Here is a 17,264-nt window from a genome sequence, read left to right on the forward strand (position 1 = left end):
CATTCTACACTTCTGGAGTCTTTGGTGGAGTTAAAGACTAAATAATTAGACTTACAAGTTTTGCTTGTTTATGATAAAAGGTCAATTAGATATAAAACTTTAGACTTGCAAAGATAAGGTAAATAATAGAATATTTTCTCTAATTTTGCCAAATACAAATGCAGTGGATATTGTAACTGTTATTCTTACATGATAATTGTTTTTGTTGTATATAATTTTAGTATGTTAAAGTTAAAACTTTCCTTTTTAATTAGACAAAAAGGGGGATGTGTTGTGGAAAAGTCTTTGTGCACTGTGAATATATTACTTTCATTGGTTAATAAAGAACTGACTGGCCTATAGCTAGGCAGGAAGAGACTGGACAGGAGAGCTAGACTAGGAGGACCCTGGGAAGAAGAAGGTCAGAGTCTCAGGAGTTGCCAGACAGATGTAGAAGAAGCAGCATGGAAAATACATAGATGAGGTAATTGAACCTCAGGGTAGCACAGAGATTAGTAGAAATGGGTTATTTATGTATTTATGTATTTATGTATTTATTTATGTATTTATTTATTTATTTTGGTTTTTTGAGACAGGGTTTCTCTGTACAGCTTTGCTGCCCAGTCTCGAACTCACAAAGATCTGCCTTGCTCTGCTTCCCAAGTGCTGGGATTAAAGGAAGGCATGTGCCACCACCACCCGGCTAGAAATGGGTTATTTTAAGTTATAAGAGGTAGCTAAAAAGCCTAAGCTATTGGTGGAGCCTTCATAATTAATAAGAAATTTTTGTATGGTTATTTGGGAATAGCTGGTGAAAGGGAGCTGACCAGTAGTCCCAACAAAAAGCTACAGGAGTCTTCTTCTGGAGAAGGATAGGCCTCTTGGGGAGCTTTATTAGGAATCAACAGAGATAGGCCTCTTGAGAAGCCTTCTTCTGAATGAGGACTAACAGATAAGCATGGATGAGACAGGTGCAGTGTGGAAGATCTAGAGAAGTGTTATGATAGTACATAAGTATCTCAGTGAATACTGGCAAAGTGCTGGTTTACAAGGGAGGGGTGTTCATTTTTTGTATTTGACTCATTTTCTTGTAGTTTAAAGTAGTAAAAATATTTTATTTTTAGTTTTATTTATGTATATGTATGTATCTCTGTCTATACAGGTACCTGGGGCCAAGAAAAAAAAATAAAAAGCAAACAAACAACAACAAAAAACATCTATGTTCTGGGAATCAAACCCTGTTCCTCTGCTAGGGCAACCCTACTATAAACTTAATAAACTGGAAAGCAAGAAGCCTCAAATCTCCCAACAGCTCAGGGAAGGGAAAATCAGAAAAAAAACAAACAAAAAAAAAAAAACTTTTTTTTTTCTTTTTGTGGTTTTTTGAGACAGGGTTTCTCTGTGTAGTTTTGGCGCCTGTCCTGGAACTCACTTGGCAGACCAGGCTGGCCTAAAACTCACAGAGATCCGCCTGGTTCTGCCTCCCGAGTGCTGGCTGGAGTGGCATGCTCCACCGCCGCCGTCCAGCCAGAAAACCTTTTTAGCTAGTTATTACTGGGCCAAGGTGCCACGCACACAAAGAGCATCCACATGTACCAGTGCCCATGCGCAACACCAAATGCACATGCGCACACCATTCAGCCAATCAGCAAGGAGTCTGGTTGAGACGGGCTTTCCTCTCACTCGGGCAGTCATTTTGCTGAAGAAGCTTTGAGAGGTAGGATGGCATAGTTGTTGAGGGTCTTTGCCTGGTGGGAGACCAGTAAAGCTGGTTCAGCCAGAGGCTTTAGTTCAGGTGTGAGGAGGGGATAAGTGTGAGGGGGAAGGAGTGTAAGAAGGAAGGAGTATAAGGAGGGGAGGAGTGCGTCCCCTCTAGAGAGGCCGGGGCCCCAGGCGCAGTTTTACTTGTGAGGCAAATCGGCCACTGGTGTCTCGGGCCTCCACAGTAAAATGGAGGTGACAGCGAACCTCATTGAGGCCTCTGATAATAAAATGGAGGGGACAGCGAGCCCTGTGGAGGCACTGATAGTAAAATGGAGGGGACAGCGAGCCTCACTGAGGCCTCTGATAGTAAAATGGAGGGGACAGGGAACCTTGCCAAGGCCTCAACAGACAGTAAAATGGAGGGGACAGCGAACCTCACTGAGGCCTCTGATAGTAAAATGGAGGGGACAGGGAACCTTGCCAAGGCCTCAACCGACAGTAAAATGGAGGTGGCAGCGAACCCCGTCGAGGCACTGACAGTAAAATGGAGGTGTTGACCTTGCCGAGTACTGGGCCTTGAGCAGGCTGAAGCCTAGGTGGAAGGAAGGAAGCTTGGTGGATTCGGAGGTCTCCACCGCTGTTGCAGAGATGCCAACTAGGAGCAAAGCAGGAGCCCATAGGGGAGGGGAGGGGTCGTGGTGGGGGCTTTGAGTTATGACTGGAGGCATGTTGTTGTCTGCAACCTGATACATTGAGGGACAGGGACTTTACCTCTGTACTTTACCTGAGGCCAGGCCTGCATCCTTCAGAACCTTACCTTCATTTTGGTATAGACTATATGGACATTGCTTTTCCAAGGACCAGACTGAATTAAAAAAAAAAAATTTTGTACTTATGCATATATGTCTGCAGAGAGGACATCAGGTTCGCTGGAGTTTGAGTTCCAGGTGGTTGTGACATTGGTAGCTAGGTGTTGGCCACTGGGTTTTGGGAACTGAATTCCTGCTTTAAAAAAAAAACAAAACACCACCACCACCACCAAAAAACTGGCTAAGTGCTCGTAACTGCTGAGCTATTTGTTGAGCCCCCCCCCCCCCACTTTGTTTTGTGCGTGTGTGCTTTGATAGGACATGATATTGCTCTGTGTCTGGACATGGCCTCCTAATATTCCTGCTTCAACCATCTGAGTACTGGAATTCTAAGAATGTATAAGCACACCAATCTTTTTGTTTGTTCACTTGGGTTTTTTGTTGGTTTGCTTGAATATTTTTGAGACAGGGTCTCACTGTAAGCCAGAATGACCAGAACCTCCTTATGTGCCTTGGGCTGGACTTGAGCTAGGTGTTTTCAGCCTCCAGAATGGAATGCTCTGATTAAAGAGAGACCTGAGTCACCATGTCTGGGTCATTTTTTTTTTCTGGGCAGTTTTGACCATTGAACCCAGGCCTTATTGCATGGTAAACATACCCTGCACCATCAAACTACACTACCAGGCATGCCAAGTTTAGCTTTGCTATCAACAGATTTGGGTTATGCCTGTGATCTACAGTGATAGCATCCATGGATTCATTTTTCATCAGATACTGCTTTAAAGATCTGTCCAAAAATTTTAGGAATCTGAGAGTGATGGGACCAAAAATTAGATACCCCAGTTGTTAAGTACAAATACACTTGGAGTCAGAGTTAAAGCCATCATTATTTTTTTCTTTTTAGGATTTTAATTTTCACTATGTGGTGGTGGCTCTAGTGCATTCCTCTAGTCACAGCACTAGGGAGGCAGAAGCAGGCAGATCTCTGTGAGTTCCATGCCAGGAACTACAAAGTTTCAGGACAGACAGGACTGTCATATAGAGAAACCCTGTCTCAGAAAACAAAAAGATTTTAATTTTCAACTATGCATATAGGTTTGGATGTGAGTGTAAGTATCGGCTTGTGAGCTCAGTTGCTTGGGGAAAACAGAGGTATTAGACTGTCCTAGACCTGGTGTTGCAGGAAGTTGTGAACTATCTGATACAAGTGTTGGGAAACAAGCTTAAGTCCTCTGTAAGAACAATATGCACTCTTAACTACCTAGCCCTGGCTCCAACCATCATTTTTTTAATTCAGAAATTAGAAATTGTTAGCTTCTGATTTAATAATACATGGAAACTGGTAACTTTTTATTCAACTAATTTCATTCTTATTGAATATTTTACATTTTATTGTTTTAGTTTATTGTTTTGGATTCAGGTGAGAGATCTCTTTTTTTCTGTTTTGAATAACAAAACATTAAATTATGTTTCCCCCTGAAAAAAAGCAGTCTGAGAAATCTGGGACGCCACCAATGGAAAACTTCAAGCACATAGCAATCTATCACTATGATATTGATAATGAAAAAGAGGAAGTAGTGGAAGTGGTAGAAAAAGTAGTTGATGGACTGGACCGTTCAGCAGACTTTCCTCCTACAGGTACAATATACCCAGTTCTGAGTTTGATGGTATCCCATAGTTCAATTTCTTTGTGTGTGTTGGGGAAGGGGGTTTGTCAGAGGACAGTTTCAGGAGTTGGGTCTCTCCTCCCACCATGGGTGTCTCAGGGATGAGTCATGTGGCTTTCAGGCTTGGTAGTAAGCTCTGCATCCTTACCTCCTGAGTTATCTTGCCTGCCCAGTTCATTTGACTTTTATATTGCCATCTGAAATAGAATAAAAGGTTAGCATTTTCATACACTTTGTTTACTCTTAAACTTTACAAGCCTGTATCAAAATTCTAGAAAAGCATATAGTACTTCGACTGTACAGTTTACATACATCAATAAATTGCTGGGGATGCTGTGAGTGTGTTACTCTGATTGATTGATAAATAAAATGCTGATTGGCCAGTAGCCAGGCAGGAAGTATAGGCGAGACAAGCAGAGAAGAGAATGCTGGGAACAGGAAGGCTGAGGGAGGAGACGCTGCTAGCCGCCGCCACCATGAAATGTAAGATGTAAGATACCCATAAGCCACGAGCCACGTGGCAAGATATAGATTTATAGAAATGGGTTAATTTAAGATATAAGAACTAGATAACAAGAAGCCTGAACCATTAGGCCAAACAGTTTAAATAATATAAGTGTCTGTGTGTTTATTTGAGTCTGAGTGACTGCTAGCCTGGGTGAGACACAGAAAAACTTTAGCTACAATAAATTGTAAATAACTTGTAATGATATTACCCTAGGAGGGCTTGAAAAACTATTCTTATAAAATTATAGTAACTAACAATTTTATTTCATCTATCCTTTAGAATATTGCATTTATACTTCTGCTTTAATATATGTTGAAAAATGCCTAAAAACTATAAATAAAATTACTATTTCATTAAAATTAACTAAAATAGCATATTTAATTTTTCAGTTTTGTTTTCAATAAAAATGTTTTTCATTCTTCTGGTTAAATGCAGAAAAAAATCCAGTATTTGGTAATCCTAAGAAGACATGTGTTCCTACAAGAAAGGATGATGATACAGGGTAATATGTTAAAAAAATTTTGCCTGCTCAAAAAATATTTTCATACCTGTAATCATAGCACTGGGGAGGAGGAGGTAGGAGGGTAAGAAGTTCAGTGACATTCTCAGGTACATAAATAGTTCGTGATCATCTTGGGCTATCTGGGTTCCTTTTTTAAAAAAGCAAAATGAATAGGAAAACTTTACTTTATCTAATAAATATCAGATATGTTATTTCTCATGTGATATTTCCATGAAACAAAGCATTTTATGTTATAAATTTACACTTAATTAAAAGGCTTGCCGTTGGTAGTGCTTTGTGTATGGGGGTGAGGCTTGACCACTGAAATGAACCTCAGCTTTAATTTTTTAATGTGACTTCTTTACAGAACTGAACTAAAGAATAAGATGGAAAACATTGGAGGTACATTTTTGATGTATTTGTATCTAGAGAAAATTGTTTAAAACTATGTAGTGTTAAAATATTATTTTGGAAAAAATTTAAAAAATACTATATAGTGTTAATGTGCTATAGGATTGTTAATTAATACTTTATTCTCAGTGATAGGATTTTGCACAGATATTTTTTACTTAGCTTGAAGATTTTCTTAGTTAACCTTTTCCTTGATAGGAAAAGTAAAACTGGTACTTTTATATATTAGTGTGACATAAATGGCATTATGGGAAGTAAAATGAATGAGAAAAAGGTTTTTTTTTTATAATTCTTTGGATTCACAGATTTATATATACACATCTTTATGAATACCAGTGTTTCATTTACAAAATTCTGTAGGGATCCTCCTGGATTCCTTTCTCCCTCCCAACTTCTTTTTCTTTTGAAACAGTATCCCTACTGTAACAAGCACCCAGAACTTAGTAGACCTCCAGACTTTAATAGGCGCCAGACTTTAGCACAACTGGTGCCATGAATGAAACACCATTCAGGCCTTGAAACCCAGAAAGTTAGTAGAAATACCCACTGTCTTAGTCAGGGTTACTATTGCTGTGATGAAATACCATGATCAAAGTAACTTGAAGAAGAAAGGGTTTATTTGGCTTACATTTCCAGAGCACTGTTCATCATCAAAGGAAATCAGGACAGGAACCCAAACAGGGCAGGAACCTGGAAGCAGGAGCTGATGCAGAGGCCATGGATGCTTACTGGCTTGCTCAGCATGGCTTGCTCAGCATGATTTCTCAGAGAAACTAGGAACATGTGCCCAGGGATATGATCTGGGCCCTCCCTTATCAATCACTAATCAAGAAAACAGCCTATAGGCTTACCTACAGCCGGATCTTATGGAGGCATTTTCTTAATTGAGGTTACCGCCTCTCAGATAAATTTAGATTGTGTCAAGTTGACATAAAACTTAGCAGCCTATCTGTTAAAACAGCCACAAAGGCCAAGTCAATGGTTCCAGGATGTGGCTGGGAAAGTTCTGGGAGTGAAAAATCTGTACATGTATTAACCCTGCAGTTTTGCTTCTGCAGTTTCACTTCTTGCTAGTCAGGATATGACTTTTGTGCATAAAACGCTAAGAACTATAAGGCTTAGGGCTACATGATCTGGCCAAGTTCTCCATGCTTGTGCTGACTGGCAAGAAAGACTTTCTATTCAACCTTAAGTGTGTCTGTGTAGAGGTCCCTGGTGGGCTTACCTTGCAATACTACCTAGTCTTGGCTGTCCTGGATATCATTATGTAGATAAAGCTGGCCTCTAACTCACATACATCCACCTGCCTCTGCCTATCTCAACCTCTTTTATAATTTATATATTTAACACACCGAGTCAGAATAGTGCTGCCCATATCACTTTTAACAATAAATTATGTATCAAAAATGAAAGACAATTTTACTGACCAGTGAGAGATCTTTAATCAGATGTAAAAAGACATTAATTTTTAAATTCTCTGTTATTAATTTTATGAACTTTGTAAGTGACAGTACTCATGTTTATTTGATTTCTTATGTAGTAACTTTTTTGAGATTATAATATAATTATGTCATTTCTCCCTTCCCTTTCCTCCTTCCAAACCCTCCAGTATATGCCACCCCTGCTCTATTTCAAATTCATGGCCTTTTTTTCTTTTTAAATCTTGTGATGTGTTTTTTTTTCTTTAACTGTTGTGAGACACACACACACACACACACACACACACACACACACACACACACACACACACATATTTGTTTCTGAGACAGAGTCACACTGTATATCTCATCCTGGCTTGAAAATTTCTATTTACGCCACCTTGATCTTCAGATAGGAGATCTCCTAACTGTCAACAGGGTGATGTAGTTATAAGATTGAGATACCTCATCTAGTTTAGGAGACAATATTCTTTAAGAATAACTAAAATGTTCTTCCTTTCCAGGGATTATTTATACTGTCAAGTCTTTTTTGGAGGATTTCCACGGTTGGGTGGTATCAGAGTACTTGTTTTCTAAATTTATTGTAGATGCTGAAAGCATAAAATACTAGTTTCATCGCAGGTAGTAAAAGGTGATGATGGCAGAAAGGCATGTTTTTGGCAAACATTATTTGAAGCATTAAAATTTTAAGAACTGTAAAAATGTCCTATAAAAAGCTTCACAAAGACCAGATAGGTGGTGGTGGCACACACCTTTAATCCTAGCATTTGGGAGGCAGAGGCAGGCGGAACTCTCTGAGTTCAAGGCCAGTCTGGTCTGCAGAGTTGCAGGACAGCCAGGGCTACACAGAGAAACCCTGTCTCCAAAAAAATGCAAAGCTTCACAGAAGTATTTAAAATGTTCTTGATTACTAAACTAAGGTTTTTTTCAGTCTTTGATATTTGTTTCTATTTGAAAACAGTGCATTTCAATATATCATTGCTATGTTACAAATATTTTTTTTTCTTCAAGCAGAGTGTTCCAGCGTTCAGACTTATCCCTTGGCATCTTTCTTTTTTTTTTTATTAAGACAATTTTTTCACTCACTTTACACACCAATCAAAGATCCCCCTCTTCCCTCCTCTCACCCCCCAGTCTCCCCCCCCAACCACTCTCTACTTCCCCCGATACAAGAAGGCAAGGCCTCCCATGGGGAGGCCCATCCAGTAGAGGCAAGGCACAGGGCTGTAGTCTCAGCTACTGGGGAGGCTGAGACAGGAGAATCGCTTGAGTCCAGGAGTTCTGGGCTGTAGTGTACTGTGTCGATTGTGTGTCCACACTAAGTTCGGCATCAATATTGTGACCTCCTGGGAGCGGGGGACCACCAGGTTGCCTAACTAGGGGTGAACTGGCCTAGGTTAGAAACAGAGCAGGACAAATAAATTTTTATAACTTAATTTAATTATCCTTTTTGAATGTTGGCCTTCAAATTTTATTTTTTAACATACAATGAGTTCTGTTATTTTTGTTTTGTGTTTTGGTTTTTCAAGACAGTGATCCATTGACTCTGCCTCCTGAGTGCTGGTATTAAAGGCATGTGCCACCATTGCTTAGCCGTATAATGAGTTCTAACAGTAATACACCCAGGTATCCTTCCAATTGGAGAGTAGTCTTTCAAATAAAAAAAAAGTTTATCATCTTATTGTTCTATTATTTTAATAGTCTTTTTATGATCTCCAAATTTAAAAATTATCTTCAGCAAGAATATTATACTTGTAGTAATGTTAGGTATTCCTCATTCACAATGATCAGGAACAGACATCTTTCCAATTTTAGAATTTTATTTGACTCTGGGATATTTGTATGGAAAGCAAGAATCTTGAGTGCTATAAAATGTGAACTGCTCGAGGCATTTTGTTGGTGCTGTTTTTAACTGACTTTGTTATTGTTGAATGACTTTAAATCTGTGTCTGTGTTTTCTTGCATATGTGGGGCAATATTGTTTTCTTCAACGTTAAATTTTAATGACTTTTTTTCAATGTAGCTGATATTAGCAATGCTGTTACTGAAAAGAAAAAAAGAATGGAGTCATATATTAAAGGTGTTGTCAGAGACTGTAACAAGAATATCAAACAACATTTGAAATTTCATGAAGATGAACTGTAAGACTTTTCATTTCTTTCGAGCCACATTTGTATGATTTTATAGTATGCACTGGTGCTAAGTACTCTGTTAAGTGGAATATATTGAAAAATTTTGGCTTTCTTTTTCTCCAAGCCATCATAATAACTTTCTGGATTGAGATATGTTTCTGGGAAGCCTGTGAAGATCATCTTTTTTCTCCTTTTAAATGACATTTGAAAGTTATTTTTAAAAACTCACTTTTGTTCATTCTGGAAGACAGTAAAAGATAGATGTCATAGAAACTTCATTTTTATAGATATGCTTGACAGAAAGAAAAAAGTCAATTTAATATTGTAAATAATTTATGTATTTTAAAAGATTTAATCATTCCCTTGTAGTCTTGGGTATGCCAAAACAAATTTAAAAACTTAAATATTTTTTTCTAAAATTTATACATATGTGATCATACATATGATGTCATATATATAAACAGATAGGTCACATGTCCTTATTATTTAATAAGACAGGCATGTGAGAACACCTTTTTATTAGTTAGGGAAAATACTGGAATCAACATAAACCTAATTTTATTTTTTCATTTTCCAAAAGAATATTTACTCTGCTATTATGTCCTTCTTTTTATAGTACATAATACGAGAATTAATTTTTCTTTGAATATTCTCTTCATCTTGATGTGTAATATAACATTCATTATTATGTTTTACAGGCGGGAGTTTAAAATTGAAATTACTGAGAAGATTATAACTGTGTTTCCGCAATGGGATTTGGATATAAAGCATCTTGGAGACCAAGAAGATAAACTAACTGTTGGTATCACAATTGTTGTTATAATTAATATATTATTACCAATTCTTAAGTTAAAATAGAGAAGCCATTCTTGCATTGGGTACACGAAAATAAGCTGTACTTCAAGATCTATTACTGGTTTTATGTTCCGTTTCCTGGTGAACCATAAACCACAGAAATAGAGACACATACAATGCTCATGAAAGCCATTGAACTTCTGATATCAGTTAAGATTCTTGCAATTTCAAGCAACAGAAACTTACAGAAGAATAAATGAAGGATTACTGGTTTATGTAAAAGAAATTGAGGGTAGGTTAGTTTCAGACATAGTTGAATGGTGTGCGTAATGCATCACATGGCATTATCTGAGCTGTTTTTGGGTCTTAGTGAACCTACTAAATGCAGTATGGTAAATCTTCTGTTTTCAGACTTAACTACAAATTTGTTAGCTTCAGTGAACTGAGTCAGTCTTTTCTCAAAGCCCTGGAAGAATATTCTTGTGTGGGAATATCACTGCCCTGGTTTTGAACATTTCCCTGTTCCTGAACTAATCACTGTGGCCAGAACACAGTTTGCATCTTTTTCTTCCTCTCCTCTCCATGTTCCTCTCCTTCTTTCCCTCTCCTTTGCCGTACATCCCCTTTCCTACCTTCTTTCTCTTCTTCCAGTTCTCCTTCTGTATTCTTGACTTAACACAGGGCATTTTGCAAGGCAGGCAAGCACACTTTTGCAAAGCTACAGCACGAGTTAATGACATCATTTATTCTCAGCAGTCAAATATGTATTTCTCTATTCCCATATTACTGAAAACTAACCCTATGCATACATTTTCTAGCATTAAGTACACTTTCCATTTGTTTATTTTCACCTTTTCATTTTAGAAAACTATTTTAGTATTACATTTGAGGTCCTGATTATATCTAAACAGTTTTGGGCTTGAATGGTCACTCTAGCTATGCAATGTTCAATTTGAAACACATGTGACATTCAGTGGGGCAGTTGAGTAAGCCACTAGTATGTGAGAATGGAGTTTAGGAGAAAGCCATTGTTTTTTTTTTTTTTTTTTTTGGTTTTTTTTCGAGACAGGGTTTCTCTGTGTAGCTTTGCGCCTTTCCTGGAACTCTCTTTGGAGACCAGGCTGGCCTCGAACTCACAGAGATCCGCCTGGCTCTGCCTCCCGAGTGCTGGGATTAAAGGCGTGCGCCACCACCGCCCGGCGAAAGCCATTGTTTAAGGACACAAAGTTGAGAATTATTAATTTAAGGTAATTTTTGAGCCATGAAGATCAATGAAACTATCAAGAGGTAACTGAGGGTGTGGTGGTGATACAAACCCTTAATCCCAGCACTCAGGAAGCAGAGGCAGGTAGATCTCTAAGTTCCAGGCCAGCCTGGTCTACGTAACGAGTTCCAGGACAGTCAGGGCTACACAGAGAAACCCTGTCTCAAAAAATATGACTGAGTATGTAAACAAAAAGTCTAAGGGCAGATCCCTAGAGTTTTTCAGTGCATTTATTCTAGAGGGTGAGAGTGAACCAGGAAAGCAGATTGAGAACAAGTGTTCTATTATGTGGAAATTAAATTATTCCAAGTAAAGGAAGCCTTTTAAAAGAAGAAAAGACTATTACTTTCACAGTATGTCATGTACAGGTGAAATAAGGTAGATTTGACAATATGGAGTTCATCATTGGTGTCTTGAATCAGAATGATTAGATTTGAAAAGTGAGTGCAACCCTCATAGAAGTAAATACAAGACAATGTATGAAAAACTGTGTTAGCCCGAGGAATAATATACTAGTTTTTTTGTTGTTGTTTGCTTGTTTTAAGAGCAAGGGAATATGTTTAAAAAGAGGAAGACAATAATAATTGCTGAGTTCTTAAGAATGGGGTATTTGAGGAGGTTGAAAATAGGAAGGAGAATAGAGCATATGACGTATACAGCTTCAGATGGGTGGTTGATGTGCTTACTGATGAGAATCAGAGCAGCCTCTTTGCATTGCTTCTGTGTATTCCATGAGATAAGGTCATGGAAAATGTTGCCATCAGGTAGACTAGCTGGAGCTGAGGTTTCCAAGCTCATAATTTAGCCAAGTAAATGTAAGAGAGTAAATATGGAGCAAGGTGCACATGCAAAGGTGTGTTTTAATGATTGGTTATAGAATTTAAGGTTGGAAAGAGAAAATGAAGGTAACAGGAGAAGGGACAACAGTGAAAAGAAGGTAGGATTAATGGATTTTTGGTCTTGAAGGACTGCTCAGCTATAATACTAAAAAGAGTAAGCTACAGTAGAAAGTGTTAGAGTATGAGCTCATAATATGTGGAGAGAGAGAGATTCTACAATGATTATAGCTTTGATTCTGAAGACATAATGTTTTGGATCTGATTCAAATTTCAGTAATAGCCTTGGAGCAACAGACAATGTACCATTGTATCTGTTTCCTCATATTTGAAAGAAAATGGTGAGCATCTCTTTCTTATAGTTGTTGAAGTATTAGGTGAATTTGTATAGAATTAATCTACTTAATAGGGTTCAAAATAATACCTGCCATGGAGTTAATACACATTTTCCATTACCAATACTATAAAAAGGTGTGTTATGAGTAATGGCAAAATATAGAGTACAAAGTCGTTGGTGGACAATAAGTTAAGGAGCTGAAAGGACAGATTTATTGGAAAATCATCTGGGTAGACATTACTAGAATAAGTTATGTCTTGCATATGAAGAACTCCTGCTCAACCGCACAAGCTACATGCATGTAATTCCAGCTACTTGAGATGTTGAGGAAGGAAGACCATGAGTTCTTACTGTTCTATGCATATAGAATTTGTCTTCAAAAATTCCTACTCCATGACTTTGAGGATGTTTTTGCTGGTTAGTGTTAAAAACACAAATTGCTTAAACTTAGTGATAAAAAATCAAAACAAAATATTGACAGCATTTATTATAAAAATTCTTTTTAAGATTAATTTATAATTGTTTTTCTGAATTTAAGTTTAGTGCATGGATTAGCTTAGTTGTAGACTTTAGCAAGCATGTGAGGAGCCCACCACATCATCAAGAGCAACCAACTTCACACTTAATTGTTATTACACAGTCTTCCATTTATATTTGTAGGATATTTTTTATCAGCAAAAGAACATTTTTGAACAAACTAAGATGCGTCAGAATCAAGGCCTGAAAAGACTGAAGCAGGAAAATAAGGCATTCTTAAAGGTATGTTATAAATTGTAACAGAATGCATTTTCTTTTTCATGGCTGGAGAGACAGCTGTGGGTTCTAGGACAGGAATTCTTACAGTTTTGGTTGTGAGCCTAGCCTTTAATGGCTGAGACATCTCCCCAGTCCCATAATGTATTCTAATACATTTCAGAATTTTAACTATTTTCCATTCTGAATTAATTTCTTGTAACTGAAGTGATAAGCAAATTGGCATATCTCTCATGATTTTGGCAGGGACTTACTCAAATCAGGAAGTATTAGGTTGAGAGTTTTATCAGAAATGTGCTTTTGCATTAAACACATAGAATATTAACACTTTATTCTCTGTTTAACTACAAATGATACATCTATACATCATTTTAACTTTATAATTTGTCCTTGTATCCCCAGTATTTGTTAAATAAGGAAATGCTTAATTGAAATTATTGAATATTTTTGTTTTCAAATGTATTATAGAAGCATTTTCTGACATACTATATTTTAGAATAATTACAGTGACCAAAATTATTGTATATGCCAATTTATAATTGTAAAAGAAAGTCCAGAAACAAAAGATAAGTGAGAGTTAAAAGTTTGTAGACTCAGGGGCTGAAGAGATGGCTCAGCAGTTAAGAGTGCTTGCCGCTCTTTCAGAAGACTGGAATCTGCTTCCCAGCACCCACATCAAGAGACTCACAACTCCAGGTGCAGGATATCTGACACCCTCTCCTGGCCTCCATGAACACCCACATATACATATATGCATACACAGACACACCCATATAAATAGACGACAAAATCTTTAAATATTTCACAGGTTTATATGATTATCTAGAAGTAGATATGCACATTAGTGAATCAAGGTCCAAACAATAGTTTTAAGACACTTTCAAAGAACTTTATACTAATTTTCATAAACATCTTAAGTCCAATAAAAGTGCTGTTGGTTACCACAAAGGTTTTCATTGCCACTGCTGCATTTTTTTAGGGTTATTGCGCCATGCTACCAGTTGTTTTGTTTCATATTCATTGTAATTGAATATGACTATCGGCTGCCTCTCTCCTTTGGAATCTTCCCTGCCACCGTCTGGTACCATGAAATCTAGTTCTCAGAGGGGAGGCTTTCAGGTCAGATCCAGCTTGGGTCCTATGGGCCCTGTGTCCAAAGTGCACAAAGGAGTAGTTTAGTTAAAAAAAAAACTATTTATATATTCAACAGAGAATTGGTTCCTTTTCATTTTTTGCTGCTATTAACTCTAGCTAAATACCTGTTCTCCCTCTGTCCTTTGGGCCATCTCCCATAGGTCTGCCATGTAAACTATCTAAAATACTTCTTTTTGCAAATCTAATCTATAACTTCCAATTCTATGAGATCCCCTCCATTTACTACATCTGCTCATTAACCTTATCTCTCTACATAATTGCTTTATCTAAACCCACAGACTGTGTACTTCCATTCTTTCTTCATATTCTTTCCCTATAATATTTTTAATTGCTTTAATTTTGAAATCTTATTCTTTTGCCAACCTAGTTGGAATCACCCCCATTTTCTATACTATAACTAAAATAGATTCATTTCCATTCCAGTTATAGATTCTTTGAATTATTTTGTTTACATTTTTTTCCTTTTAAAGGGGTGAGGTATCTTGTGCTATTATTTTTTAAAGTATCTCCACAGCTTTTACATAGTAGTACACTTTAAATAGCAAGTAAAAATAGCATGGTAGTTAAATTAACTTATAATTTTTACTGGGTATAGTGGCACAGGCAAATGATGACAGTTGTGGGGAACCTGAGGGTGAAGGATGGGAAGTTGGAGGCTAGCTTGGGTTACACAGCAAGATCCTGTAATAAAGAAAAAAGTGCCAAAATGTACTTTTTGTTTAATATTACTTGGAAACCGTCTCATAATACAGATCACTTAATTATCTTTATTCACATTGACTTTTTTTTGTAACCTGATATATGATAATCTTATCAGAAATTCTCAAAATCACCATATTTACTGATTGGAATTTTTGGATTTTCTAGTGTTTCTAATTCTACACATTTTTGTTCTTTTTTTTTGAAGATAGGATCTTATGTGGCTCAGGCTGGTGTTGGTCTTCCTCTATACCTGAGTATAACCATGAAATCCTAATCCTTCTGCTTTTACCTCTCGACTGCTAAGATTACAAGTATGTGCCACAACTTGATTTATGTTGTGCTATGGATCAAACACAGGGATCATTCATGCTAGTCAAGCACTCTACCAACTGACCTAAATGTCCAGCCCCACCCTTCTTTTGAGACAGTGTTCTGCTTTGTTGTCTGTGTTAATGTTCAGTTCTTTATGCTCTCAACTGAGCTCAGGGTGACTGGGAGCTGCACTTTTTTTTTTTTTTGCTCTATCTAACCCTAACATCTCATTAAACTATTAATTCACATACTACTACTTTGTACATGCTATAATTGCCTTTGATTCCTTATCCACACACATTCTTTATGGTACGAATTTGGGTGTTTATATATTATAATGTTTTTTAAAGTTATTTATTTGTATTTTATGTTTGTATTGGTGTTTTGCCTGCATCTTTGTCTGTGTGAGGGTGTCAGATCCCCAGAAACTGGAGTTACAGACAGTTTTGAGCTGCCATGTAGGTGCTGAGAATTGAACCAGGGTCCTCTGAAAGAGCATCCAGTGCTCTTAACTGCTGAGCCATCTCTCCAGCCCCATATTGCAATGTTTTATGAAGATGGAGTAGATGATGGATACTATTTGAATATGAAAAGATTCTTAATTTTAAAAAGTAATTTCAAACTTTAGAGCCTGTGATGAAAACTTGTTTTTTGTGTTTTAGGCTTTGAAGGACTTGGAGAACGGCGATCTACTTACTAGCATACGCAGTGAAATTAAAAATCAAATGTCTTTGTTGCAAAAAAAAATTACAGATAGTTAAATACTGAGTTGTAATAACATGGAATAGCAGAAGTCCCAACATACTTTGTTTTCCTTAAATATGACACTTAACAAATGTTATTCTGATGAGTCTTGAGAAAAACTTGAACTTGAGTAATGTAATCTGTGTTAACTTAGAAACATGTGTTTCAAATTTGAATATATTTTATACCATCTTTAATTATTAGCTTTTTTAAAGTGTGGTATCTCTGTTTCTGTTGGCTTCCAAATAAAATCTAAACAGTTATGTGACCTGTAGCCATTCCTGTGAATCAAGGCTTTGGCTCTTTACCTTTGTTAGTGAATTTTTCTTAAAATGTTAATTAACTTTTATGAACAAAGATTAAAAATAAGAGGCACTTACTTGAACAGATCATAAGAAGACTTAGAACATGTTTGTAAAGAGAATGTAAACATATTTTTAAGAAAAATAAATAAAAACAGAATAACTAAGGGTGATTTAATGTGTTTAATTTTCCTATTTTTCTTGGCTTCTCAATTGTCCTTGGTTAGTTCTAGCTTTGGGCCCTGCTTACTCAGTAGGATGTTTCCTAATACCAGTATGCTTTATGTGGGGTTAAAGGGCAAATGAGAAGAGAGGGAGGAAGAGAAGGAACAAAGAAGCAAGGGGGAAGTGAGAAAAATGTGATTTAATATCTTTCAGGAGAGAATGAATGAAGTAATCCCTGACTCTTTCAAGTAATGTCCTGTTAGCACCTCTGAGTAAAAAGAAGGTGAAGCTTTTACCAGAGGCCATGAGTACACAGAAGCACAGACTGATAGTGCTTAACAAATCTCCATGGCAACTTGGATACAAAATCCTATTAAATTTCTGGGGTCTAACCTTGATTCCCCAGGAGTATGTACTTCTATTTTTCCATTTATGAAGGAAAAATGTGTCAAAGCTCAATAAATCCACTTCATGAAAGCACACAAACATCAATTTGTGATTAATTGCAGCTCACAGAGCTATTCACAAGGTGAATAGCTCACTCTGTTCTAATAATTAGGTTCTGATTTTTCCCTTCACAGAGCCCCCAAACTATGCAGGTAATAGATGAGAAAGAAATAATTCAATTATGGTTTTAACTACATTTAACTGTTTCTTTTTTTTCTGGAAAATTACACTTGCTTTAAAAAAAGGTTAGGTATTCAATGAGAGAAAACGTGTCCAAAAGCATACAGAAATGTGCATTATA

General features: G+C 37.0%; 1 protein-coding gene across 1 annotated transcript; it reads left to right on the forward strand.

The window, feature by feature from the left end:
* The first annotated feature begins 4,006 nt into the window (after nucleotides 1-4,006).
* On the forward strand, nucleotides 4,007-16,066 carry LOC128116937 (synaptonemal complex protein 3-like). Its single transcript, XM_052748617.1, has 7 exons — nucleotides 4,007-4,130; nucleotides 5,103-5,169; nucleotides 5,537-5,571; nucleotides 9,043-9,160; nucleotides 9,850-9,949; nucleotides 13,044-13,142; nucleotides 15,968-16,066. Exons 1-7 carry the CDS (start codon nucleotides 4,007-4,009, stop codon nucleotides 16,064-16,066), a joined length of 642 nt encoding a protein of 213 aa, XP_052604577.1.
* Nucleotides 16,067-17,264: the final 1,198 nt, after the last annotated feature.

Source organism: Peromyscus californicus, unplaced genomic scaffold, assembly GCF_007827085.1.
Source record: "Peromyscus californicus insignis strain IS unplaced genomic scaffold, ASM782708v3 Scaffold_10__1_contigs__length_136768540, whole genome shotgun sequence".
NCBI lineage: Eukaryota > Metazoa > Chordata > Mammalia > Rodentia > Cricetidae > Peromyscus > Peromyscus californicus.